The sequence below is a fragment of the Pipistrellus kuhlii genome, unplaced genomic scaffold (genome assembly GCF_014108245.1).
Source record: "Pipistrellus kuhlii isolate mPipKuh1 unplaced genomic scaffold, mPipKuh1.p scaffold_m20_p_1, whole genome shotgun sequence".
NCBI classification, from domain to species: domain Eukaryota; kingdom Metazoa; phylum Chordata; class Mammalia; order Chiroptera; family Vespertilionidae; genus Pipistrellus; species Pipistrellus kuhlii.
Genome location: NW_023425404.1, coordinates 41,150,462 through 41,178,352, shown reverse-complemented (window position 1 = coordinate 41,178,352; position 27,891 = coordinate 41,150,462). Strand labels below are relative to the sequence as shown.

The following is a 27,891-nucleotide window of genomic DNA, read 5'->3' as shown; positions in this document are numbered from 1 at the left end:
GAAAAACTCTTAAGAACTCTTTGCTGGCCCCTACTGGTGCACTGAAACAATCCATTTAGCTGTTTGATATCTACAACGAAATACACACACACCATGCTGCCTATTTCTTTATATAAACAAAGTTCATACTTGTTTACATTTTTCAGTACTAGCACTGCCCCCGAGGTGGAATTACTACTGCTGATAGAGCTCTCATAGTGGAGAACAGTAGACTGTTTGTCCTCTCCGGGGTTGTGATTTTGTACATATATTTTTTTTCTGCTTTGTATTTATTTAACCTTTACTTTATTTTCAGTTTACTAGGTAATAAAAGTTTAATATTTTAATTTCTGTCCCAAATGTCATAGACCAAGGCTGGTACCCTATTTGAAAGAAACAAATTTATTTTTAAATAATACTCTAGGGTATATTTAAACCCCTTACCTGAATTTTATAGCTGGAACTCCAGTAATAAATATATACTGGCTCATTCATAGGAAAGTAAAATAGTTCAGTTGTTTACACCACAGGGCACTACACCCAAGTTGTATTTTTCTAAGTAAGGTTTTTTTTCTCTCTCTAAGTAAAAGCAAATATGTAAAATATATACTTGCACTTTGTTTAAAAAAGAAAACTCCATAAGACAGATCTGTTCGCAGTCAAAATTTTCTAAACAGTTTTTTAAATCAATTAAGACAGGGAAAAATAAAAACAAGAAATTAATTAAATTATATTTCCGACCAGAATAAAACAAAACAGTGCCATGTTTCAGAATGTACACAATAAATTATAAATTTAATAATAAAATTATTATATTTTTGGTCCTACATAATCTATTGCCTTTATAGTTTTACAGGTTCAGTAAATATCCCCTTACTTTTTCTTTATAGAAGGAAAGTCGTAATCTTTTCACTTTGCTTTCAAATGACTTTAGCTTTCCTTCTTAAATTAAGTTAGGGATCTAATAATTTAAAGGATGGATCACTTCTAGCAGAGATCTAATCAGTGAGATCTAATTGCTCATGCCTGTGACTTAAAACTTCCAGTTCATAAGCAAGAAAAGCTCCCCTGGTTGTTCATATAAAATAATGAACCTCAAGTATTTGGCCAGATAAATGTTTTCTCTTTGGTAAGCTTCACTATAAACACCAGTTTCATGTCCCCTAACTAGGTTTTAAGCCTCCAGAAGTGTGAGGACCATAACTAAACATTTCTTCTGAGCTCATGCTGAGCACAAAGTAAGCATGAAGTATTATAACTAACACCAGAGAGGTGGTTGGACAGATGGATGAATGGTCACCACAGTAACTCTAGCTGCCAAATGCTTTCTTTCCATATATATATATATGTATATATGTATACACACACACACACACACACACACACACACACGCACACGCACATGCACACGCACACTAGAGGCCTAGTGCACAAAAGTCATGCATGGGTAGGGTCCCTAGGTCTGGCTGGTGATCAGGACCCAACTGAGGCCATCTTTCCCCTGGCTGCCAGCCACCAGCTGGGGCCTTTATTCTACATACAGTATAGCAAGCGGTCAAACTCCTGATTGGTTGAACTCCCGAGGGGACAATTTGCAAATTAGCCTTTCATTATATAGGATTTTTTAAATTTATTGATTAAAGTATTACATATGTGTCCTTATCCCCCATTGCACCCCTTTCCCCGGCCCCCTACTCATGCCCTCACATCCCTGGTTTCTATGTCCATTGGTTAGGCTTATATGCATGCATACAAGTCCTTTAATTGATCTCTCCCCTTTATCCCCACCCTCCCTACCTTCCGTCTGAGATTTGACAGTCTGACCAATGCTTCTCTGTTTCTGGATCTGTTTTTGTTCATCAGTTTATGTTGTTGATTATATTCCGCAAATGAGTGAGATCATGTGATACTTACCTTTCTCTAACTGGCTTATTTTGCTTAGCACAATGCTCTCCACACAACAATCCAAAATCATCTTTGGGACACAGTGAAAGCAGTCCTGAGAGGGAAGTTTATAGCTCTACAGGCCTACATCCCCCCCCCCCCCCCCCCCCCGCAAAAAAAAAAAAGGTAATAAATCATCTAACTCTACAACTTAAATAATTAGAAACAGAGCAACAAGAAAAGCCCAGAATGAGTAGAAGGAAGGAGATAATAAAGATCAGAGCAGAAATAAATAACATAGAGACCAAAAAAATAATACAAAAGATCAATGAAACCAAGAGCTGGTTCTCTGAAAAGATAAACAAGAATGATGAACCTCTAGCCAGGCTCACCAAGAAGCAGAGAGGACCCAAATAAACAAAATCAGAAATTAAAGAGGTGAAATAACAACAGACATCACAGAAATACAAAGGATTGTTTAAAAAATACTACGAACAACTCTATTCCAACAAACTAGACAACCTAGAGGAAATGGACATATTCCTAAAAAAATACAACCTTCCAAAACTCAATCAGGAAGAATCTAAAAATCTCAATAGGCAGATAACTGGAAGAAATCAAAGCAGTCATCAAAAAGCTTCCAGCAAACAGAAGCCCAGGGCCAGACGGCTTCACAGGGGAGTTTTAACAAACGTTCAAGGAAGAACTAAAACCTGTCCTCCTCAGACCAGGTAGGATTTATCCCGGGAATGCAAGAATGGTTCAATGTCCACAAACCAATAAACACGATACATCACATAAACAAATTGAGAGATAGAAATCACATACTCATATCAATTGATGCAGAAAAAGCATTTGACAAAATCCAACATCCTTTCTTGATAAAAACAAAAACAACAAAAACCCTCAGCAAAATGGGAATAGAGGGGACATACCGAAACATAAAAGCCATATACAACAGACCTACAGCCAACATCATACTCAATGAGCAAAACCTGAAACCATTTCCCCTAAGAACAGGAATGAGATAGGGATGCCCACTTTTATCACTCCTATTCAACATAGTACTGAAAGTGCTAGCCATAGCAATTAGACAACAAGAATAAATAAAAGGTATCCAAATTGAAAAAGAAGAAGTAAAACTGTTATTTGCAGGTGACATGATACTGTACATAAAAAAAACCCTACAGACTCCATCAAAAAATTATTAGACTTAATAAATGAATTCAACAATGTAGCAAGATACAAAACTAACACCAAGAAATATATGGCATTTTTATACACCAAAAGTGAATTTACAGAAAGAGAGATTAAAAAAACAATCCCGCCAAAACCAGTTTGGCTCAGTGATGGAGTGTCGGTCTGCGGACTGAAAGGTCCCAGGTTTGATTCTGGTCAAGGGCATGTGCATTGGTTGCGGGCACATCCCCAGTGGTGGGTGTGCAGGAGGCAGCTGGTCGGTGTTTCTCTCTCATCAACGTATCTGGCTCTCTATCTCTCTCCCTTCCTCTCTGTAAAAATCAATAAATATATATATATTTTTAAAAATCCCATTTACCATCGTACCAAAAAAAAAAAAAAATTAAGATAGCTAGGAATAAACTTAAATAAGGAGGTATATAGGACTTTTTAAATTGATCCAGCTACTACTCTAAAGAAATACAAAAAGCACTACAGCTGGACAAAAAGTGGTGCTTGAAAATTTTGCAGTGGCCCTGGCCAATGTGACTCAGTTGGTTGAATGTTGTCTCATATAAGGAGAGGTCAAGGCACATGCCTAGTAGGGGTCATGCAGGAGGCAGCCAATCATTGATGTTTCTATCTCTCTCTCCCTCTCTCCCTTCCTCTCTTAAATCCATAAAAATATTCTTTAAAAAATCATGTTTGTTCTCTTCAATGTACATTTCCAAAGAGAATTTTCTAGGAAATGAATACATTCTTAATTTGGTTCTGAATGCTACAGGACAATAAAGGTAAATGACATTTACAGTGGAATAGAACATTTATTGCTATATAATCAAGCCTGTTACTCTACAAATGGCTATAGTTTGTATGACATCTTAGGTAATGTGTACATTTCGGTTTCTTGCTAGAACTAACAACAAATCAGAGGATTACAATGACACATACCACCCTGTTCTAATTATTTCTTGCTCCCTTTTTCTAGTAAAGTGAGTTTGAGAAAAGCTGTGTTTCTGAGCCACAGCGGAGTATGTAGCACAGCAGACATTTTAATGGTATACCTTGGTTAATATGAAATATATGGTATCAGAGAGCCATTAAAGAGTGAGTCCATGAATGTCAAATAACAATTTATTTTTAAATCATGATGGAAAATTTTCTGAGTGCTTTGATAGCCAATGTCTAATTTTATCATCACAATATACTTATCAGATAGGTAGGGCAACTGTTGTTATCACCATTTTTTTAAACATGAGAAAATATTTTCAGAAGGACTGAATGATTTGTCCAGGGCTACAAGCAGGTAGGACTTGGTTTGGAAATCTATACTATCCCAATCAATGCATTCTTTTGTTTTTGTTTTCAGCTTTAAAGGTTTATAAAGTTTTTTATATATCATGCTTACAATTCCAGAAATATACCATCATTAATATCAGAGACAATGCTCTTTTTTTCCTTTGGACACATCATGATTCCCTGTGAAATACTCTATCCATATTAAACACTCGAGGAGTTGAATGCACCGATCAGAACATGAGAATGTCAATTTTGGCTACAAAGAAAGAGTCCTGCCAGACTGAAGTTACTGGCAAAAAAAGCCTAGACAACTAGTGTGAAAAGCACAAATATGAGCTATTCCTCCTTGTGGACAATGCACACAACACATAGAGAATGCACCCAAGAATCAGGGAGAAATTCACCTCAGTGTCAATGACAACAGAAAAGTAACACAGTAATACTGCAACACAGCAATTCAACCCTAAATATGAATCTTAGAGATAAAGCTCAGGAAACAGCAAGAATTTTATCAATTGGTAATAGAAAAAAAAACACAAATAAATAAAAAAATTAAAATTAAAAAAACAACCTAGAACAACACTAACATTATTAAGATGGATAAATGCATAAATTCAGATATTATGGGATTATCAGATTAAGGAAAACTATGCATCAGTGAAAATGTACTATGGATCAATCTGACAAATATAACATTAACCAAAAACAATGCCACAAAGGAATATACAGAGTGATACTGTTTTAATAAATTTAAAAATATGCAAAATAAAACTATATATTTTTTTGTGTGTGTGTATGTGTGTGTGTGTTTTAATATGTATTTTATTGATTTTTTACAGAAAGGAAGAGAGAAGGATAGAGAGTTAGAAACATCGATGAGAGAGAATCATCGATCAGCTGCCTCTTGCACACCCCCTACTGGGGATGTGCCCACAACCAAAGTACATGCCCTTGACCAGAATCGAACCTGGGACCCTTCAGTCCACAGGCCGACGCTCTATCCACTGAGCCAAACCAGTTTCAGCAGGAAACTATGTTTTTTTAGGAATACATATATGCATGATAAAAATATTTAAAGCAAAAAATGATAAACACAATATTTAAGGTGATATACTACTACCTGTGGGGGAAGAAAAGGAGATGATATTGCGAAGGGATGCAGGGGGGTTTGAAGATTTTGGTAATGTTCTAGTTAAGTTGAGTAATACAATGCACAGATATTTGTCTTATTATTTAAAATAAAAATTATATTAAACTTTTTGTATGTATTGATATATTCACAATTTTAAAATGTCAGTACTAAATTTCATCTGGTCCTATCTAGAAGGAAAACAGATTTGTGGAGACAGAGGGGAAAAAACATTCGCTATTCTATGGAAAAAGCAAAAATATAAACAGGAAAAAAGCTCTGCAATTGGCCTGGACGGTTTGGCTTAATGCAGTGGTTGGCAAACTGTGGCTCATGAGCCACATGTGGCTCTTTGGCCCCTTGAGTGTGGCTCTTCCACAGAATACCATGGCCTGGGCGAGTCTATTTTGAGAAAGTAGCATTAGAAGAGGTTTACATTTTAAAAATTTGCCTCTCAAAAGAAATTTCAATCGTTGATATTTGGCTCTGTTGACTAATGAGTTTGCTGACCACTGGCTTAATGCATAGAATGTCAGCCCTGGGACCAAAGGGTCTCAGGTTCAATTCCTGGCCAAGGGCATCTACCTCAGTTTCTGGTTTGACCTCCAGCTCTGGTAGGGGGGTCACATCTGGGAGACAACCAGTCAATGTGTGTAGGGAGCAATTTAGGGTTAAGCCTCGGACTGACCTAGGCAAAGCCACAAACAAGTCCCAGCTGAGAGGGTACAGCCCTCTTAGCATAATTAAGCTTGATCTTGTGACTGTTCCCTAGATCTTTCCTGGGTAGGTAAGGGGCTGTGGGAGGTGCAGCAAGTGCTGCCAAAACAAGTGAAATTCACAAGAACATTGTAAATTACCTTGTTTACCTCTGACTATAAATAAAGTATCAGCTTGCAGTGTGGATCTGTTCTGTGGTCTCAGTCACACACAGGAGAGCCACCTAGACCCAGCTTATTCTCTGTCTTTTCTTCATCCTTCACCAGCCCTCCCTCAGGTTCCCTGAACCCTTGGCTGTGCTGGTGCGGCACAAATGTGTCTCTCTCACACTAATGTCTCCCTCCCTCCCCCTCCCCCTCCCCCTCCCCCTCCCCCCCTCCCCCTCTCCCTCTCCCTCTCCCTCTCCCTCTCTCTCTCTCTCTCTCTCTCTCTCTCCCTTCTCTCCCTTCTCTTCTCTCTCTCTGAAAATCAATTGAAAAAAATATCCTTAGGTAAATATTTTTTTTAAAAAAAAACCTCTGCAACTGACCATATTGATAACCAAATCATCTACATCTGCCACTCAGCCTTAAAATATCAGATTGCCTGTCAGTGATGAAATTCACTTTGGTAGCAAAAAAAGGACAACTGCATAGTATAGGCCTAATTAATAGAATTAATTTGAAATATTTTCAGTTACTAGTATAGTTACAATTTATATAAGAAAAAAACATATTATGTAGTCTAATACTAAACAGATTCTTTAAAAAAACAAAACCCAGTGTCTTTGTTAAAATAAATAAAACTTTAATTTTTTTTTGATGCTTCTGTTTAATCACAGATAAGCTTTGAACACATAACACTGTTCTTATACCTTCATATTAAAATTTTACAGGATTAACATGAGTAAGAAGGTTTGAAATAGGATCCCAAAGAGACAAAATTAGGAAGAAGAAAGAGCATCAAGATAGTCTTTAGAAAATCAGAAATTATAACTATCATTAAAAAAAAAAAAAGTCAGGTTTAACTTTGCCTTTTGCTTCTATAAGAGCTGATGATCTTTTTGAGGACTTAATTTTACTGATGTAAAGAAGATAGCTTTCCTCCATAGCTGAGTGGGGATAAGAGAGTGGATAGGATGTTGTAACCGGATACAGGTAACCCCCCAAAATCCACTGGAGTGAGGAGACATAACCCAAGACTCCCTGGACCACTGACCACGGTACAAGGATGAGAGACGGAGAAGGCAAGACAAAGAGGCTGGCTTTCCTGTCATCTCCTGTCACAACAGGCTTTGAGGAAGACCTTGAACCCTCCCAGGAGAGGGACCTGGCAGGAGAATGGAAGGAGAAAAACAATTGCAGCTACCTCACCGTATTGCCCAGATTCTCCATAACCATCCCACATCATCTCCATATTGTCACGGATTCCCAAACCACGTTTCCTTGCTGCTTGGCTGAAATACACCTTTGCTTCATCTCTCTCACCCATACAATAAGACTTACCAGCCGATTCTCATCAAATACTTCAAAAAGAAGCCGGTGCTGCTGAGGATGGACCTAAGGGAGAGAAACACAACCGTCCTTTAATGACAAGCGGACATCCCCACAGAGACTGAGAATAAATGCCTGAAATGTTTGCCATTTCCTAATTCCTATTCTTCCCAAGATACTGGGATTTTCAATTACAGGGGATACTTAATACAAAAGCAGGCCAGTCACATGTCCCCCGTCTTCTAATGGTTTTACCATAACAGAAAAGTGGATTTAGTTGCATATTTATCCAATTTTTCCAAAATATTTTCCAAAATTGGATAAATGGAAGTAAAAAAAAATTTTTTTTTCATTTATTTAAATGTTTGCCTGCACTTAAAAATATAGACTAGATTTAAAACTCTTATTATCAACTTTATTTACTCACGTTATATTTATCAGATTAGAACTACCCAGGCTGGGTGTTGCTTTCATTGGAACTAGTGTCTGAATCCTTTCAGCACTGACTTGATAAAGGAATTTATTGTTTCTACTATAAAGAGTACAGCCCACTGGCATGGCACAGTGGTTGAGGATCCACCCATGAACCAGGAGGTCACCGTTTGATATCCAGGTAGGGCACATGCCCAGGTTGCGGGCTCAATCCTCAGTGTGGGGCATGCAGGAGGCAATCAATGATTTTCTTTCATCATTGATGCTTCTATCTCTCTCTCTCCCTTCATCTCTGAAATCAATAAAAAAATATATATATTTTTTTAAAGTATAGAAGCAGTCAAAAAGTATAAATTGAGTTTTCGCTTACTGTTTATATTTTACACATGACTAAAAATTAACATGCAGTATTTTGTTTTTCAAAGGTGATGCTTTCATTTTTGCTGAAGTATTTCAACAAAATCTACTTGATATTTGAAATAAATCAAAGACAAATACCATATGATTTCACTTTTTATGTAGAATTAAAAAAAATAAACAAAATCAACAAACTCATAGATACAGAGAACAAACTGATGGTTGCCATCAATAGGAGGGAGTTGGGGGACTGGGTGAAAAAGGTGAAGAGATTATGAAGTACAAATTTCCAGTTCAAAACAGTCATTGGGATGTAAAGTACAGAATAGGGAATGTAGTCAATACTATAATTACTATGCACGGGGTTAGATGGGTACTAGACTTATTGAGATGGTCACCTAGTAAGTTATATAATGTCTAATTACTATTTTGTAATTACTATGTTGTACAACTGAAATTAAGAGAATATATGAAACAATGTTTAAATTATATTTTTAAAGTGTTTGATATAAAAAAACAAATAAAATTCTAATATTATTTATACATATACTAGAGGCCCAGTGCACAAATTCAGGCATGGATGGTATCCCTTGGCCTGGCTAGCAATCAAGGCCTATGGAGGGCCGGCCAGCCGGGGGGAGGTACCCTAGGAGGTTGGCCAGCCTGCCCCCAAACTGGGGCCTATGGGAGGGCCAGTGGGCAGTGACTATGGGAAATTGGCTGGCCAGTTGGGGGGCTGGCCAGCTGGGAGGAGGGACCATGGGCGGTTGGTGGTCAGTGCGTGTCATAGCGACCAGTCAACCGGTCACTCCGGTCATTCTAGTCGTTAGGATGTAATGGTCACTTAGGCTTTTATACATATAGATTAGGGGTGTCGAACTCAATCAGAGAAGGGGCCAAAATCTAAAATCCAGCCTAAATCGTGGGCCGAATAGTTTACTGAACAGTCATAAACTGTCATTGTGATGGAAACGCAGCGGAGTGCAGTGATGACAGCGCGGTGTGGGCCACATTGCAAGGCCTGGCGGGACGGATTTGGCCCGCGGGCCTTGTGTTTGACACATGTGATATAGATTATCTCACACATTTTATACAGGCTAAAATGCGTAAGATAATAGAAATGTATCTATATATATAGCTAAAGATATATAGAGACAGAGATAGAGATCTGCCTGGTTTCTGACACAGGGCTTCTGAAACGCTTGTAATTTCCTGGGTGATAGGGGTGTCTTTTATCCTAACGAGGTGACTCTGGGTGGCTCCAGGATGAGGGCTGGTCACCAGAAAGAACAAGCCATGACTGGGAGCTTGGAATTCTCAATCCCAGCCCTCATTTTCCTAAGAGAGGAGGTTTGAAAATGGAATTAATGATCGATCATGCCTACATGGTGAAGCCTCCAGAAAAAAAAATCCCAAAAGAGTTTGAAGAGCTTCAGGTTTACACATCCATGTACCATAAGGGTGGTACACACCAACTCCACAGGTACCCTCCCAGCCCTCACCCTGTGTGTCCCCTCACCTGGCTGTTTGTCTGTATTCTCTACTATTTCCTTTAATAAACTGGCAGACATAGGTAAGTGTTTCTCTGAGTGCTGCGAACTGTTGTGGCAGATTAATGGAACGTGAGGAGGGGGTCATGGGAACATGATTTCTAGCCAAGTCAGGCAGAGGTTGAGGGTAACCTGGGGACCTACCACTTGAGACTGGTATCTGAAATGGGGTCAGGCTTGTGGGGCTGATCCCTGAACCTGTGGGATCTGCTACTGTTTCCCGGAAGGTAGTGTCAGGATTGTGTTAAAATGTAGGCGGCTCAGTCGGGTGTCGCACAGAATTGCCTGGTGTGGGGAAAAGAACCTCCACATGTTCGGTGACCAGACGTATCAGAAGCAAAATACTGTGTGTGAGTAAAAAGGAAACACACAGCAAGTGAAACACTGGAATTATTTTTCCTATGATAAATATATTTCCCTACTCAGGCTAATACAAGACGATGTATACAAAATTCTCACATTTGGGATGATTTTTCCCTTTGGTAAAATATATTGCATTAAAAAAAAATGTGATATCTTAATACTTTACCTATCAAAAGTATTGATAGCCCTTATAAAAATCTGTGTGACAGAGCTACTTAGATATCTAACCCAATGTCCACCCTCACTTCCTTCTGAGAACATAATCCTGATTTTACCTGCAGTGATGTGCCCAAAGACACCACACTGCGGAACTCTGGGGGATAACTGTTTTTACTTGAAGTATAACATATATTCAGTAAAGCATAATGTATACTTTATACTGAAACTAGAGGCCCGGTGAACAAAATTCATGCACGGGGGTTGGGGTGCCCTCAGCCCAGCCTGCACCCTCTCCAATCCGGAACCCCTCAGGGAATGAGAGCTCTGCCTAGGACTGTCCCCGGGAGAATACGGTGGGAGACAATGCCATGAAAAGCATTTTGAGGGGGAAATCAGAAGTCTCAGTGTCTCTCAAAGTACCTGGCAGACACTGTAGACATTAAGTATAAAAATGAATTCTAGCCGGGCCCATGTGGCTCAGTGGTTGAGCACTGACCCAGGTAGGGCACATGCCTGGGTTGCGGGCTTGATCCCCAGTAGGGAGCGTTCAAGAGGCAGCCAACCAATGATTCTCTCTCATCATCGATGTTTCTCTCTCCCCCCCCCCCCCTCCTTTCCTGTCTCTGAAATCAATAAAAACATAATAAACAAAAAAAAAACCAAAAACAATGAATGTTCTTAGAAAATAGGAATAGTGTCTGATCTAATGAGGCCTCTGTTGTCCTGGTTCAGGCCATAACTAATAGCTTCCTAGCAGGACTTTCCCCACAACTATCCTCTCTTTTCAATCTATCTTTCCTACTAAATCTGGAGGGACTTACCCTAAAAGGCATTTTGGGCCAACTCAAAACTTATTCCTAACGGCCTAAAGGATGCAATCCAAACCTGAGCATGGAATGGTGCTTCTGATCTAAGTCCAATTTGTCTTTCCAGGCCTGTCTCCTACCACTGTCCCCTGCCCAGCCAAATACACTGAAACAGACTATACTCACTGCCTACTGAACAGGTGCTTGGAAGAATTAGGTTATGCAAACTATGTGCCATGTGGGCCAAACTCACCCACCTGCTTTTTTTTTTTTTTTTTTTTTCCTGTAGCCCATCAGATAATAATAATGTTTTTTTAATATTTTTAAATGGATACATAAGTACCCACAAAATAGCCTCAATTATTGCCTCCTGGCTGGCAACACCTAAAATATTTACTAATTGGCCCTTTAAGAAAACATTTGCTGACCCCTGTCCTAAGACATTCACTGTATGTTATCTATTAATTTCTCTCCTATGTATCTACAATGATACTGAATAAAGCCATCCTTGGAAGATGTGAGAAAGTCTCTCGAACCACATTCTGTGTCCTGTGGGTCATATGAGGATACTGGCTGAGAAAGATAGAATTCAGTTTGGGCAGCCCTGTATCCAACTAGCTGGAATCCCCAAACAACATTATGCACAGAGGAAAGAACACTATTACAGAAATTATTCACACATAAAATTTCAGAGCTGAAGAGAAACAGTTGTCTTTAAACTGAAACGTCTACCAAAGGCCCGACACAATGAATTTTTAAAACTGTACACACACAGCCTGTCACTATGAAATTTTAAAACCCTGGGATAAAGAAAATTATCAAATCAGACGTTTCACTATAACACAATGCACCATGAGGTACAGGCAATGCCTTCAAGTTTCTCAGGAAAGATTATTTTCAGCCTAGAGTATGTGAGGGGCCAAACTACTGGCCAAACATAAGCTGGCGATTTACTCATCTATTATGGCTGGGAGTCAGTTTGGGACATGAATATATGAGCTATTGAGCAAGACAGGAATAATGACCAGAAAACCAACAGAATCAGTTAAAAAGTGGTCCCTTAAGAGAAGCAGGGAGGATGGGACACCAAAGCCTGTGCTTTTCACTATAAGCCTCTTTACAGTAGCTCATTTTTAAGCGATGTGTGAATTCTTTGATGAGGTGTTTTGTTTTTTTTATAGATGTATTAAAAATAGGATTAAACCTATGGTCACAAAAAATAGTTCAGAGGGTCATATTTATAGGAAAGATGAGAGCAGAAGAAATAAAAATATTGACCATAGGTCTCCTGAATAAAGGATAAGTATGTAAGTCTGTAAATTCATAAACGAGTAGAAAATAAAACTTGCTAGAGGAGTAACCAAATTTTCAAAAAACAACAAAAGTATTGGTAAGTGTCAAGTTATTCCATGCTGTTCATAAAAAAAACTGAAGTGTCTGGAAATTTAGCTGGTGGGTTCTGGGGAAAACAATGTAGGCATATTTTTTAAAAAAATAGCTTTATTGAGATTTAATTCAAATATCAGACAAATGGCCCACTGAAAGTGTACAATTCAATGATGTTTTAGTACAGTCACGGACTATGTAACCACCATCACAATTTTAGCACATTTGCATTATCCCCAAGAAAGGCAATGCCCGTTGGCAGAAACCCCTGATTTCCTCCCAACCTGCCCAATTCTCAGGCAACCTCTACTTTCTTTCTCCAGAAGTTTGACTATTTTAGAAATTTAATATAAGTGGAACCATGCAATATGTGGTGGTTTGAAACTGGCTTTTTTCACCGAGCATAATGTTTCCAAGGTTCGCCCATGTTGTAGCATTACTTCATTCCTCTTTTTTTTTTTTTTTTTTTTTTTTAATATATTTTGATTTATTTATTTTTTTTACAGAGAGGAAGGGAGAGGGATAGAGAGTTAGAAATATCAATGAGAGCCGAAACCGGTTGGCTCAGTGGTAGAGCGTCGGTCTGCGGACTGAGGATCCTGGGTTCGATTCCGGTCAAGGGCATGTACGTTGGTTGCAGGCACATCCCCGGTAGGGGGTGTACAAGAGGCAGCTGGCCGATGTTTCTCTCTCATCGACGCTTCTAGCTCTCTCTCTCTCCCTTCCTCTCTGTGAAAAATCAATAAAATATATATATTTTAAAATATCAATGAGAGAGAAATATCGATCAGCTACCTCCTGCATACCCCCTACTGGGGATGTGCCTCAATCAAGGTACATGCCTTTGACAGGAATCCAACCTGGGACCTTTCAGTCTGCAGGCTGACGCTCTATCCACTGAGCCAAACTGGTTAGGGCTTCATTCCTTTTCATAGCTGAATAATATTCCATTGTTTGTAAATATCCCCTTTGTTTATCCACTCATCTGGGTGTTTGTTTTTTCCCTACTTTTCTACTATAATGAATAATGATGCTCTGAACATTCGTGTACAAGTTTTTGTGTAGACATATATTGTAAGGACACTTTAAAGTAAAAACTGTGTAAAAAGTTAAATGAATTAGGTCAATATTTTTATAAGTATAAAGCATTACATAAATAGAAAGTATTAGCATTTTTATTACTTTATGTAGTATATCTATTTTGTTTCTCTATACAATGTTATTTATAATCAATAAATATAAAAATAAACTATAGATACATAGTCATGAAAGAAAAACCCAAACAATGAAAAGGATATACAGTAAAACTCTCTCTTATCCTTGTCTCTCCCTCAGAGAAAATACTGTAAACAGTTTCTTTGGTCCTTCCAGAATTTTTTTTCCCCTGCAAATACCAGCACTCGAGAAAGCATTTTTAAATTTCTGATTAAAAGAAAAAAAAGGTGTATCATGCATACAATGTACTGCACTTTTGTTCCTTCGTTTAACATATTTTGAAATTAATGCTCTGCCGATACATATACAGCAGACTTTTAAAACAGCTGATGTGGACTTCACTGTTCGGATGTACCATCACTGACTTAGTGTGTTATTAATGAGGTTACTTCCTCGCCAACATGACTCTGATTTTATTCAAATACTAGATGACCATGGGTGTCACTCCCCAGCCTCAGGGGCTGAATCCTCACTCCTCTAAGCCTCAGAGTAACTCCACTCTCCTCCCCAGGGACCGGCTTAAAAATAAACACATGGCACAATTCTGGCCCAAGAGATTATAAATTAAAGTTTCCTGGGGGAATTTTTGGGAAAGTTTTCAGACAAATGCCAGAGGAGAGACTCTCCTATTTCTGCCTCTGGGCATCAGGGGTGAGACGATGACGTCTGGAACTGCTGCAAGCATCTCCTGACCAAGGACAGACAGCCAAGAGAATCCCAGAGAGACTGGGTCCGACGTGACTGTTCAGCTGCTGCGGTCCCTGCCCTTCCTCTACGTGTGCTTGTGTGATTAGAGATAATGAATGTGCATATTCTTTAGGACAACATTACGCTCCTTCAGAGATGTTGCTTGAAGCTGAAAGCAACCCAAATGACACACTTCCTCAGAGGACCTCTCTTGAACTTGCTAAATTTATTTAGGGAATCCCCTCGATTGCCTTATATCTCCCTGATATTCAGTCCCTAGCACATGGTTTTTATTTTCATAACTAGAGGCCCAGTGCACAAATTCGGGCACGTGTGGAGTCTGGCCGGCCCACCACAGTGGAGGCTGATCAGGCCAGGCCAGCTGGGGGAGGGGCTGAAGGAGGCTGGGGGGAGCTCACCAGGCCCCCATTGGGCCGGTTGACCACCGCAGTGCACATCATAGCGACTGGTCATTCCAGCCATTCCATTGTTCTGGCTGCTTGGTTTTATATAGATAGATGCCAAACACATTGGTAATGAGAGAAACTTGTTCAAATGGGTCCACAGCAGACCCTGAGCTTCAGGGAGGGTGGGGACTGTAGCCACCTCATTTACCTGCATCAGCAAGTGCCGGGAAACCAGCACAAAAAATATCACACTAACTGTGTGTGGAGGAGGATAAATATATGGATAAAAATACTAGAAGGTCACACAATTAGTGGTGCTTTTATGGAGATTAAATTATGGTTGATTTTTATTTCTCTTTATTAAAATACCTATTATGTACAACTTGCATTGCTTCTGCAATATAACACAAGTATATATGAACATATATAGATTATATAAATATAATAGGATGAATATGAATACTGCAGATACAAAGCAAGCACCGTGGGAATAGCAGGAACGGAGTGGGGCTGCCTTTTCACATGCTCATACAGAAGGCGTGGAGAGACCATGTTGTATACGCTGCACCTAGGGGGACTTTTTCCCTCCTATGACTTGCCTCCCTCAGTCTCATCAGAGCAACTATGACTGCAGATTTTACCATAACTTGCTATTGAGCACCAACTTCAATTTGGCGTGTCCCCTGTTTGTTTCTAAGCACAGCAGTTCTCCAGAAAAACTTTCTTTGAACTTCATGTTTTCTCAAAGATATAAAGGCTTCCTTCAACTTCTGACCACAATTTCCATTTGGCCGAATGCCCAATAACCAAGTTTTCACTGTGGTGTATTATCTCAATAGACGTTTTTATGTGAATGCATTCAATTAAAGTATTTTGTGCTGTGTATAAATAATGATATACGAGATGAGGAAAGTGGGGGCCCACACATCATAATGTCCTTTGTACAGAAAGTAAGTCACCCTGTATTTCCAGTTCTTTATCAAGCTGTGCTGAATTAGCACTGATCCACACAATATTATCTATTTATTATTGCAATAAATTTGCAAAATTCTGATCTAAGCAAATGTGCCGCCTGTGATCCCAGAATAAAGTAATGCTGGCTGGAACACTTGGTAACAGAAAAATTACCGTAAAAGAAGCAGTGAGTAAAAGGCGTGGAGTCGCGAGCCCGGTGTAGCATTTACAAATGACCTTCTCTCTTATTTTTGTGGCAGCATCTCTAATTCAAAGTATCATAGTAACGACCTTCGAGCATCCTTTCTAATCGGAAATCAAGATAAAAAACAATGGCAAGATTTTGGGTTATGATATTAAATTTAAAAAAAATTTTAATCATAATTTTAATTCCTCTACTGGATACCTATATGCTCTATTTCTTTTCATACTGGTTTTGCTATTTTTTTGGACTTTTTCCATTTTAGCTAATTTAAAATTACAGTCATCAAATTATCCATAGTATTACCTCTTTTTTTCTTTTGTCTATAGGATATTCCTTTCATTCTTGATATTGGTCATTTGAGGGTTTTTTCCCCTCTCTCTCTTATTGGGACTAGCCATAGCATATCAAAGAATCACTTTGGTTTCATTTATTTTGTCTCTTTTTATTCATTTTCCATTTCATTGATTTCCATTCTTATCTTTCTCTCTCTCTCTCTTTCTCTAGTAGAAATTTAGATAACTGGTTTTTAACCTTTTTTTTTTTCTTTTGTGTATCTATATCATAAAAGGCCGTTACAGTGTCACGACAAAAGGGGCTCTCCTGGTGGGCAGGGCGGGGTCTGGCAGTGTCTGAGGAGCTGGGAGGCATTGCAGGGCTGTGCAGGCAGTGTCCGCAGAGCGTGCGAAGCATCGTGGGGCAGCGGCATGGCCTGATGGCAGGCTAGGTCTAAGGTACCCTACACACATGCACATGATTTAACCATGCCTGGGCCTCTAGTAAGCATAGAAAGGTGTAAATTTCTCTCTAAGCACTGTTAGCTCAGCCCACATTTTGGTATGTATGTTTTATCAATCAGTTAAAATGTTTTCTAACTTTTCTTATGATTTCTTTTTTAAGCTATGGCTTATTTAAAATGTCGCTCAATTTCCAAATATTTGTGGAATTTCCAGATATATTGATAGTTGTGTTGCTGAATTCCATTTTAACTCTGCTGTAGTCAGAGAACACATTCTGTTAAAATGTATTCAGATTTGTTTTATGGCACAATATATGACCTCATCCTGGTAGATGTTCATGGGCATATAAAAATATATGATCTTTAGATATTACAATAGATATAATGCTCTATACATACCAAATAGGCTAAGTTGATTAATAACGGTTTTCAAAGCTTTTGTGTACTTACTGACTTTTTTTTGTCTAGTTGCTTTATTAGTTATTGAGAGAGAGATAATAAAATCTTCAACTATTCTGGATTTATTTATTCCTCTATTTAATTCTTTCAATTTTGCTTCATAATTTTGAAGTTCTCTTAGGTGCATACAAGTTTAGGATTGTATGTCTTCTTGATAAATAAGCCCTTTTATGATAAAAAAAAATCCCACTTTATCTCTGATATTTTTTTGTTTGTTTTTTGTTTTTGTTTTTGCTTTGTGTCTGCATGGTAAATCTTTTTCTGTACTTTTCCTTTCTGTGTCTTTATACTCAAATAATATCTTCTGTAAATAGCATATAGTTGAATCTTGCTTTTTTAAGAAAAGTATTGAGGTGGTTGGCTTTACAACTATCATCAATTTATTTCCTATTTGTCTTTATTCCTCCTTTTTTCCCCCTTTAAGTATTTCTTGGTGTTGTTTTATTTCATTTCTTCGATTCTTACAGATAATTTTGTTTTAATTTCTTAGTATCTGCTCTAAGGATTATAATATGCATCCTTAAACATCACAATCGTAACAAACAACCAGAGGTGAATCACCAGACCCCTTTCAGATCTCTTGTAAGAGAACCTGCGTAGTAGATTGACAGCTCCGAGTTGAACCTGCACCTTTGAATCTACCCACTGTGTTCTCCTTGCTTGCTACCAAAGACTGGACACTGTGGGGGTTCAAGAACGCAGCCATTCTTGCTCAACACAGGACCTAACAGACAACCTTTGCTGGGAAACTCTCCATCAGCCTAAGACTTTCTCAGAATGGCATTAAAGTAATCCTCTCAATCCTTTCATAGGATTTTTAGGCCTCATCATGATGCAGTCCTAACATCCATCTTTCACCTTCACAGGTGCTTCCCTAATAAACCTTTCGCATGTTTAATCCCATGCGAGATGGTTTCTTGTTTCTAACATGACCCAAAGCCAGCACTGATGATACAGGTAGTGGGGGTTTAGGACCAGCCCAAAATCAGCGGGAAGGCCAGGAGCTCCCCATCCTGGGTTGGGTGGAGGGCACATAAAGTCCCAGGCATAGGTGATGGCTCAATTCCTAAAGATTTCTCCAGTGGTGTTCTGAGGATCTGTCCTGGTGTGATGTTTACGGCACCTGAAAGATATGGGGAGAACAATGCCTACAAGAACAATGGCGTTGGCTAGTTACTACTCTGCTGTATCAATGACTCACAGGGAGGTAACGGGAGCATTCTCAAATCGACAGAATGGCAGAGCTCACAGACATTTAAATGCTCAGCCACTGCATGTCTACTCTGTTCAAGTCAGAGCCCTGTGCTGGGAAAAAGGAGACCCTGGCTCCTATCCCACAGATAGGAGGATCTGGGTGAATACTTCTGAGATTTCAGTTCTGAGGCCCCTAACCTGCAGAACTTGCAGAGCAGCCCGTCCCTCCGTAAGAAGAGCCAGCAGGTCCCATACGCAGGAAGACACTGCCGAGGCTTCTCCCCGACGAGGAAAAGGGTCTCTCCTCAGGAGTTTCTCTAACTCCTCTCCGGCATAGCAAGTTAACAGCCAGTGTTAAATCCCAGCATAGCCAGCCGGGCCTGACATAGCATGAAAGAGATTACTACATCTGGAAGCACCTTCAAGAATTAAATGGCACGTATTAGCGGGAGCCAGAGAAATACCCTTGGGATGACAAAGCCTGATCAAAGGGGCAGAAACAGAAGACTGGATAAGCAAGATTTCACTGACTTGGGATTTAATATCCTGTCAAGAACCCCATGAGATGAGGCAAACTTACTGCTAAGGTGGCTCCTAGAAGCCTGAAAAAATAATGAGCCAAATGGAAATGTCTGCACTGCCCCGGCAGAGGGGAGGAGGAGGAGTAAAACGATCTATGAAAGTGGCAAAATAATAATAATAATAATAATAATAATAATAATAATAATAATACACACATACACACACACACACACACACACACAGAGCTATGGGCCCAGTGCACAAATTCGTGCACCTTGAAAGGAACTGTGGGCTGCAAGGTTGTGGTGGGCAGAGGGGCAGATCCCAGCTCCTCCCACCACAGCCCTGGTCCCCTGTCTGCCAGCACCCCACTCCTGCTGCCACTGTTACTACACACTGATGGCACCGGTACAAGTGGGGTGGCACCATCAGTGGGGGTGCAAGCTCCAGCTGCTGTCCTGATTGTCCCTCAGGAGCAGGGGGAGATGGAGAAGCTCTCAGGGGCAATCAGGGCCAGCATCTGCCAGTCACACCCACTGACAGCACTGAGTGATCAGGGCCAGTGCTGGCAGCAGGTGTGAGTGCCTGGCAGGACCATGGCGCACAGGAGCAAAGAATTTTCGGTAACCACCAGAGGCTCACCCCTATGACAGCGACCAGCACCCTACATTGGTATGGCACCCCTGCTCACCTGCTCCACCATCCTGTTGCGGCTAATGCCCACCATGTTCTGTGCTCTGCTGCCTGCTGTTGACCCCCACCATGTCCCGCGCACACCCCCTGGTGGTCAGCACACATCACAGCAACCAGTTCTTCCATTGTTTGGTCTATTTGCATATTAAATTTTTTTATATATCTATACTAATAAAAGTATAATATGCTAATTATACTGGACGACCTTCTGGATGAAGCTGGGCCTGCAAGGGAAGCTGGTGCTGGTAGCTCTTGCACAAATCTTGTGCATTGGGCCTCTAATACTTACATTAATTACATGAGGCTAAAATCCCTATCAGATTTTTGTGCCCAGAGGATACTCCGTTAACCACCGTCATCAGGCGTGTGCTGGTGAGGGGACAGCAGCATCCGCAAGCAGTGCAGTGGTGGCTCTCTTCTGATGCGAGAACTGATGGTAGGAGAGGGGGGCCACAGAGCTGAGCTCTCTGCAAGGAGCCATGCAAACAGATACCCTCCCCTTCTCCAGTAATCGGGGCCAGCTGGTAGCATTTCACTGCCAGAATCAGGGGGCTACAAGCACTCCAAGGACGACAGGGCAGAGGAGCTGTGAACCAGACCTGGCTGGACCTGCTAAGTATAGGGTGTGGCATCCTTACCCATGACGGTGCTGCCTCACATGTACAATCAGAGAGGACAACAATGCAGGAGTGAATGGTTAAGGACAGTTTCCCCATTTAAAAAAAGTCACAATCTCTCCTCCAGCCTGAGGCAGTATTCTGAATCAAAGCCCACCCACTGAAGAAGGCCCCTAGTCCTTAGGAGGAGGACCCTGCATCATTGCAGGAAGTGTGTATGGTATGACTCCTGCCTTCCTCCCCGAAAAGGACTACGGCCATTTATTTGGGTGATGGTGTCATGGGGGAAGTGAATACTCAGATTGAGGACTGTTGGAAACAAGGTCTGTGCCAAAAAACAAATCAGTTTCACTAAAAAAGAGATGCTGACAGGAAGCCAGGAAGGCTGGTCAACAACCTTAATTGTTCTAACCTTCAGTTGAGATACTGTTAGCTGAAGCAGCCTCCACCTTGTTTGTCCCGTGTAAGATTCTGTTATTTCCTGTCTAAGGGCTACATGTAAATTTCTGTTTATGTTGCCTAATATGTTTTCCCCAAAGCCTCAATAAAAGGGGATGGCAGGGCCAGAGCAGTGGTAGTTCTCCCACTAGAGTTGGACTACTGCCTGGCACCCCATATCGCCAAATTGAATTTCTTCAAGTCTTTTCATTTGTGTGCAGCCCTTCTCCAGAAACTGAACCCTGAATTGAAATTCTTTCTATGTGGGCCGTGAAAGAGATTCCTATAGGTCTGTGTCGACCCAAAGCATCATCATGGCTTCCCTTTCAGAGTGAAATAATAAATGGAGTCCTGGCTAATGCTCAGCTTACCCAGGGTCCACTGGTTCTGTGGACCCACCCAGTCGTCACTTCCCTGGTATACAAGTGTAAGATTGGGATTGAACTCCTGAAATTGGATCTTCTCCCTACCACCACCACACTGACTCCAGGGCGTGTGAAAGCCACGTGGAAGCCTCTGGAACTGTCCTCCCTCTGGTCAAGACAGTAAATCTAAGGCAGAAATGACAACAGCAGCACAGGCAACAAAAGAGAACAATAGATAAAGAACAGAAAAAAATATGTAATTTTAAATCAAAATATACAGTTTCTGTGCTTCAAAGGACACTATCAATAACATCAAAGGACAGCCTACAAAATGGGAGAAAACTTTTGCAAAACATGTTTCTGACAAGGAACTTCTAATTTTCGAGCATGTGGAGAAATCAGAACTCTGTGGGTGGGAATGTGAATGTGATATGGCACAGCCACGTTAAAAAACTGTTTGGCAGCTCTTCCTATGACCCAGTAACTCCACATCTAGGTATATACTTGCCCAAATAAAAATCCATGTCCACACAAAACCTTGTACACTAACGTTATGTTCATAACCTTTTCCCATCATAGTTGAAAAGAGGAAAGAACCCAAATGTCCATCAACTGATGCATGGATAAAGTGTGGTTATCCATACAATGGGCTATTATTTGGCAATAAAGAATACTGACACATGCTACAACATGATTAAACCCTGAAAGTATTATGCTAAGTGAAAGAAGTCAGACACAAAGGACCACGTATTGTATGACACCATTTATGGGAAATGTCTAAAACTGCACGCCCAAGAGGCAGAAAGCAGATCGGTGGTTGTGTGGGAGTGGGGCAGATATTCAGGGAAAATGGAGAGGGACAGCTTGTAGGTATGGGGTTTCCTTTTTGAGATGATGAAAATGTTCAAAAATTATTTTGGTGATGGTCACACAATTCTGTAAATATACTCAAAACAACTGTATACTTTGAGCTAGTGAATTGTACGTTCTGTGAATTATTATCTCAATGAAGTTGTTTTAAAAACTAACAAAAATATTGCAACCTCGTGGGAATGTTACTAGTGGAGTTGGGTACCATCAGAAAAGATCTACAGGATTCAAGTGTGGCTCCTATAATATGTTCATTTAATCCTCGGGGTGACCCCTGCAGAAACCAGATAGACCCTGGAGAATGACTTTACCTGTGAGGTCAACAACAAAAAATAGCCCTAGTAGCTTGCTGGTTCCTGGATACAAGGAGCCCAAAGTGCCCTCACAGCTGCATGGACTGGTTTGGTAGGACCCTTGCACTGTCCCCTACAAAGTGTGGGACTTGGACCTCTAACTCAGCAGAGCCGAGGAGCAGGGAAGAGAAGCTCACAGTCTTCCACTGGGTCTTTGGCAGTAAACGGGGCCACTCTGCTCCTACTCCTTTGTTCCTGGACCCATGCATACTTTCTGTTGCAGACACAGCCTCATCCTGAGGTCTCTGGGATAATGAATGAACTGGCTCCCCATCTTTGTAGAGTACTGCTCAGTGATTGGTGCTTCAGTTGTGCCGTTGGCAGGCCATTCCAGCTCTCTGAGGCTGCCTGATCTGGGTGGTGTGGTAGGGGATGTGACCAATAGATCCCATGGCCATGGACTCATTCCTGCACCTCCTTCTCTGTGAACTGGGACCCCTGGAAGCATAACATGTTGTGTGGATTTCCATCCTTATGGAACACACATTCTGGAAGCCCCAGACAGTTGTGCTGGCTGAGGTTCTGCAGATAGGGAAGACAAACCCAGACCCAGAGGTAAACTGAGGACATATTTCTGGCCTTATCAGAATAGAAGGGGTCCAATTTAGTAAACTTACCACAAAATGGTTATGGTCATGAGGGTTAATGAATGGTCCGCAGTTATACCTTCTTATAAAGTATTTTGTTATCAAGGTAACGCCGGCTTCATGAATGAATTGGGACATGTTCCCTGCTATTCTACTTTCAGAAAGATATTATATAGAATTGAAATTATTGAATTCTTAAATGTGTGGTAGAATTTAACAGAGAAACCATCTGGGCCTGTAGTTTTCTATGTTGGAAGGAATGTTTTTTAACTTTAAATGCAATTTCTTTAAAAGACAGAATTTTTCAGGTAATTTATTTCTTCTTAGAATTTTGGTGCTATACATCTTTAAAGGAATTGGCTCATTTCATCTGAGTTATTGAATACAAAATTCGTGCAAGGGGCTCAGCCTTCGCAGCCGTGGAGGCGTGCCTAGGCCCTCGCAGCTCTGGCTTCATTTGGAAGGTCATCCAGAAGGACGTCCGGAAGGTCATTTGGCTGTCTGGTCTAATTAACATATTACTTTTTTATAATTATAGATGGGCACAGAGTTGTTCATAGTATCCTGTGCTATCCATTTAATGTCTATAGACTTTAGAATGATGCTACTTTCTAGGTGGAAACTTAGATTAATGGTTTAAGACCTTTCTTCTTTTCTAATGTATTTAATGCTATTTTCCCCTCAAAGCAACGCTTTAGTTATATTCTACAAATTTTGATGTTGTATTTTTATTTCATTCTGTTAAAATATTTTTTTTAATTTCCCAGAAGATTCTTCGCTATACTATGAGTTACTTAGATGTTGTTTAACTTCCAAATATTTGGGGATTGTTCAGATATTTTTGTGTTATTGAATCCTACTTTAATTATGGTATAGTTAAATACCATACTTTGCATGATTTCTATTCTTTTAAAATTGTTAAAGTTTAGTTGTTAGCCTAGCTTACTTGGCAAATTTTGAAAAGACTACAGTTTGCCATTGTTGTTGGGTTAGAAAGCCTATAAATGTTCAATTAGGTTAAACTTATTTGATAATGTTGTTCAGCATTTCTATATTTTTACTGAATTCTTTCTGTCTACTTCTACTGTCTCTCAAACTGAGACAGTATTGGATTCTCCAAGTATCATAGTGTATTTGACAATTTCTCCTTTCAGTTCTATCATTTATTGCTTTACAATTTTGAAGCACTGATGTAGGCACACATACAGAATTGTTACGGCTCCCTGATGAATTTGCTCTATTTTTTATTTGTTGTTGGCCTTTTGGCTACATCTCTTTAGTGTTTTTTAGTAATTACACTAGTAATTACAATGTGCATACTTAATCTTTCATGGTCTACTTAAAGTTAAAACTGAACCACTCGAAGTAAAATGTAGAAGCCCTACAACCGAAAACACCCTTTTATGTTATGGTTGTAATATGTATTACAACCATATAAATGAAAAACCCTACCAATGCTATAACTTTTGCTTTCACTAGCCATACATATTTTGAAGAACTCAAGAAAAAATATAGCCTACTATAACCACAGATATTTACTATTTCTGTTTCTTTTCCTTTGTTTCTGAAGTCTTAACTTTATCTCTGATATCAATTACCTTTAGCCTAAATAATTTCTTTTAGCATTTTCTTTAGAGCAAGTCTGATGGCAATAAGTTATCTTATTTTTCAAATACCTTTATTATATACTGTCATTCCTGAAGGATATTTTTTAAAAATACAGAATTCTGAGTTGACTGTTCTTTTTTCCTTTACTACCTTAATTATACAGTGTTATCATAATTTCTGATGAGAAATGCATTGTTCCCCAATGCATAATGTGTCATTTTTTTCTGTCTACTTTCAAGATTTCTTCTTTTTCTTTTATTTTGGCAATTTCATTATGTGTCTGAACCTGGTTTTCTTTGCATGTACTCTGTTTGGGTTTCATTGAATTTCTTTCATCTATAAATGCATGTCCTTCACCAAATTTGCAATTTTTTGGCCATTATTTCTTCAAATTCTTTTTTCTACCAGTCTTTTTCCTCGTTTGAGACTTCAAAGACTCAAATATTAGACTCTTTTATATACTATCTACAGGTTCCTCAGGCTCTAGTAATTTTTTTGCATATTTGTTTTCTGCCCTTCAAATTAGATCATTTCTATTGATTATTTTCACATTCACTGATTCTTTTCACTGTTATCTCTATTTGTTATTAAGCTTATCTAGTGATTTTTAAAATTTCACAGATTCTGTTCTTAAATTTTAATATTTCTATTTCATTCTTTTCTATAGTTTCTATTTATTTGCTGGGAATATCCATCTTTCCACCAATTATAAAAGTGTTTTCCTTTACATCATGGAGTTATAATGTAATAGCTGCTTTGCAGGGTTTTATGGATAATTCCAATGTCTGGGTCATCTTGGGACTGGCATTTATGGACTGTCTTTTCTTTTGAAAATTGGTCATATTTTCATGGTTTGTTGTATATAAAATAATCTTGTTGACATTTTGAATATTACGCTTTGACATTGGATCCTGCTAAAATCCTTAATAGTTTTATAGATGTGTACACTGAATGGCCAGATTATTATGATCTGTGAATGCATAATAATCTGGCCAATCTGTATATCCTATATAATAAAAGGCTAAAATGCAAATTGTCTCCTCGACCAGGAGTCTGACCAGCAGGCAGGCCAGCCAACCGCCTGTGTCCCCTCCCCCTGGCCAGGCTGGCTGCACCCCACCCATGCACTAATTCATGCACTGGGCCTCTAAAATACATACACACACACACCGAGTAGCCAGATTATTATGCGTTCAGAGATCATAATAATCTGGCCACTCAGTGTATAGCATCAGGTTAAGGACTCTGACAGATACACATAAGGAGACGTTCTCAGGTTGAGGGGCCTCCTGAGGAGCCTGGAGTAACTGGTGGCTGGAGTTTGCTCCTAAGGTATAGTTGAGTTAGTGCGCGGGGGAAGGCAGGAATGTGCATGAACAGTGTAAATGAAGAAATGTATCCACTTATTGACAGGCCCTTATCATCTCTTGCCTGCATCAGTCTATTTAATAAATAACTGGAGAGGCACAAATATTGATTCATCTTTAAAGGAAAACCATCAAAATATGCTAAATTAGAATAAGACTACCATATAGTCTCTAAATCACAATTAAACTAGAATAAGGTAATTCCAAGTTTACAATAATCTTTTACCCCTTCATTACCTTACTTTGGATATATCGTTTTCGTAATAAAATAAATGGTTCAGGACCATGTCCTCTTGGGAATACCTAGATTGAACTTTTAAATGTTTAAATATCTAGATGAATTCTTATAAGATACATTTTCTAATATTATAAGTAAGAACTTACTCTAACCTATAAAGAAAAAAAAAAGTGCTGTTTTGATTAAATAAAATGCATACTTACTTTGAATAATATTTCTTCATTCCATTTTGGATTCAAAGTCTAAAAGACAGTAAACATAGTATAATTAATTTTTTATATTTTGTCATATGAATTTAAAATATTATAGTACATTTAATTTTTTTTTGAGTCCTGCTAAGTCTGACCTTTTTAATGGTTTTCGTCTGCACACTTGTTAAAATTCCATTCATTGGGTCATATAACGTCACTCTCACATAAGGGTCACTGTAAAAATTAGGAAAAAAGATTAATTGTTGCATATTCCCAAACTTAAGATATTAAAACTATTAAAAAAATCACAGAAATTTCCTTTTTAACAATTTCTATAATTATTTCCTACAATTAAAAGTAAGGTTTTCTTAGGCAGGGGTAAGTCATTATCATAATTTTTGCAGCTTGTTAAAATGCTAAGGTACCATGTTAGGGAAATACACAAAGAATTAAAAAACTTACAAAGAAAACCATTTAGTCCCAATTTAATGATTTGGAAATTTTTTTAATTTAATTTAACTTATTTATTTATTTGTTTATTTTTATTATGTTCTTTGGGTTAAAATGGTTAATTCACTAATTTTTAAGAACTAGCCCTGCAAGATCTCAGGTCACTCCAAGTTATCCCATGGGTATAAACTCTTTTTACAAAATAAAGGCAAAGTGCTTTCAGTTAAAAATAATTACGTCATATAACCTCTTTTACAGAGAATCATGGAGAAGGACACCCTGGCCAGTGTGGTTCGATTGGTTAGAGCACATGTGTCAAACACAAGGCCCGCGGGCCAAATCCGTCCCGCCAGGCCTTGCAATGTGGCCCGCACCTCGCTGTCATCACTGCACTCCGCTGCGTTTCCATCACAATGACAGTTTATGACTGTTCAGTAAACCATTCGGCCCGCGATTTAGGCTGGATTTTAGATTTTGGCCCCTTCTCTGATTGAGTTAGACACCCCTAGTAGAGCATTCTCTCATGAACCAAAGTGTTGTGGGTACGATTCCTGGTCAGGGCACATACCCAGAATGTGGATTCAACCCCCAGTCAGGAGGGAGGGAACCAATCAAAGTTTCTCTACCTCAAAACAAACAAACAAACACAAACAAACACAAAAAACAGTAAGAAAAAAGATGAGGAGGAAAATCAAGATTTTTCCCATTTTTGAATTGGCCTTTTTATCGTATTATTAAAGAGTTGTAAGAGCTCTTTATATATTTGAATTAAAGGCTTTTGTCAGATATAAGTTTTGAAACTTTATTGATCACTTCAAAGAACAAGTTTTAGATTACAATAATTTTTCCTATAATTGTCCATTTAACTAATTCCACTTTATCCTTATTAGTTTCATCCTTCTACTTATTCTAAAATTAACTTGCTCTTCTTTTTCTAATTTCTTAAAATTAGAACTCAAATCATTCACTTAGGTCCTATTCCTTTTCTAAGTTAAACATTTTAGAAATCTCAACTTTCCTCTA

The 27,891-nt window shown here is 39.1% G+C and overlaps 1 protein-coding gene across 2 annotated transcripts in view; it reads right to left on the bottom strand.

Moving 5' to 3' along the window:
- Positions 1–27,891, bottom strand: part of NEDD4 (NEDD4 E3 ubiquitin protein ligase) — a 118,202-nt gene that overhangs the window by 71,133 nt on the left and 19,178 nt on the right. The window contains exons 3-5 of one of the 2 annotated variants that reach the window (XM_036441122.2): positions 26,574–26,652; positions 26,431–26,469; positions 7,672–7,725 (exon numbers count right to left, since the gene is read on the bottom strand). In XM_036441122.2, coding sequence (XP_036297015.1) covers positions 7,672–7,725; positions 26,431–26,469; positions 26,574–26,652 — 172 coding nt within the window. The remainder of the gene's footprint in view (positions 1–7,671; positions 7,726–26,430; positions 26,470–26,573; positions 26,653–27,891) is intronic. The other variant, XM_036441131.2, reaches the window with a different exon arrangement.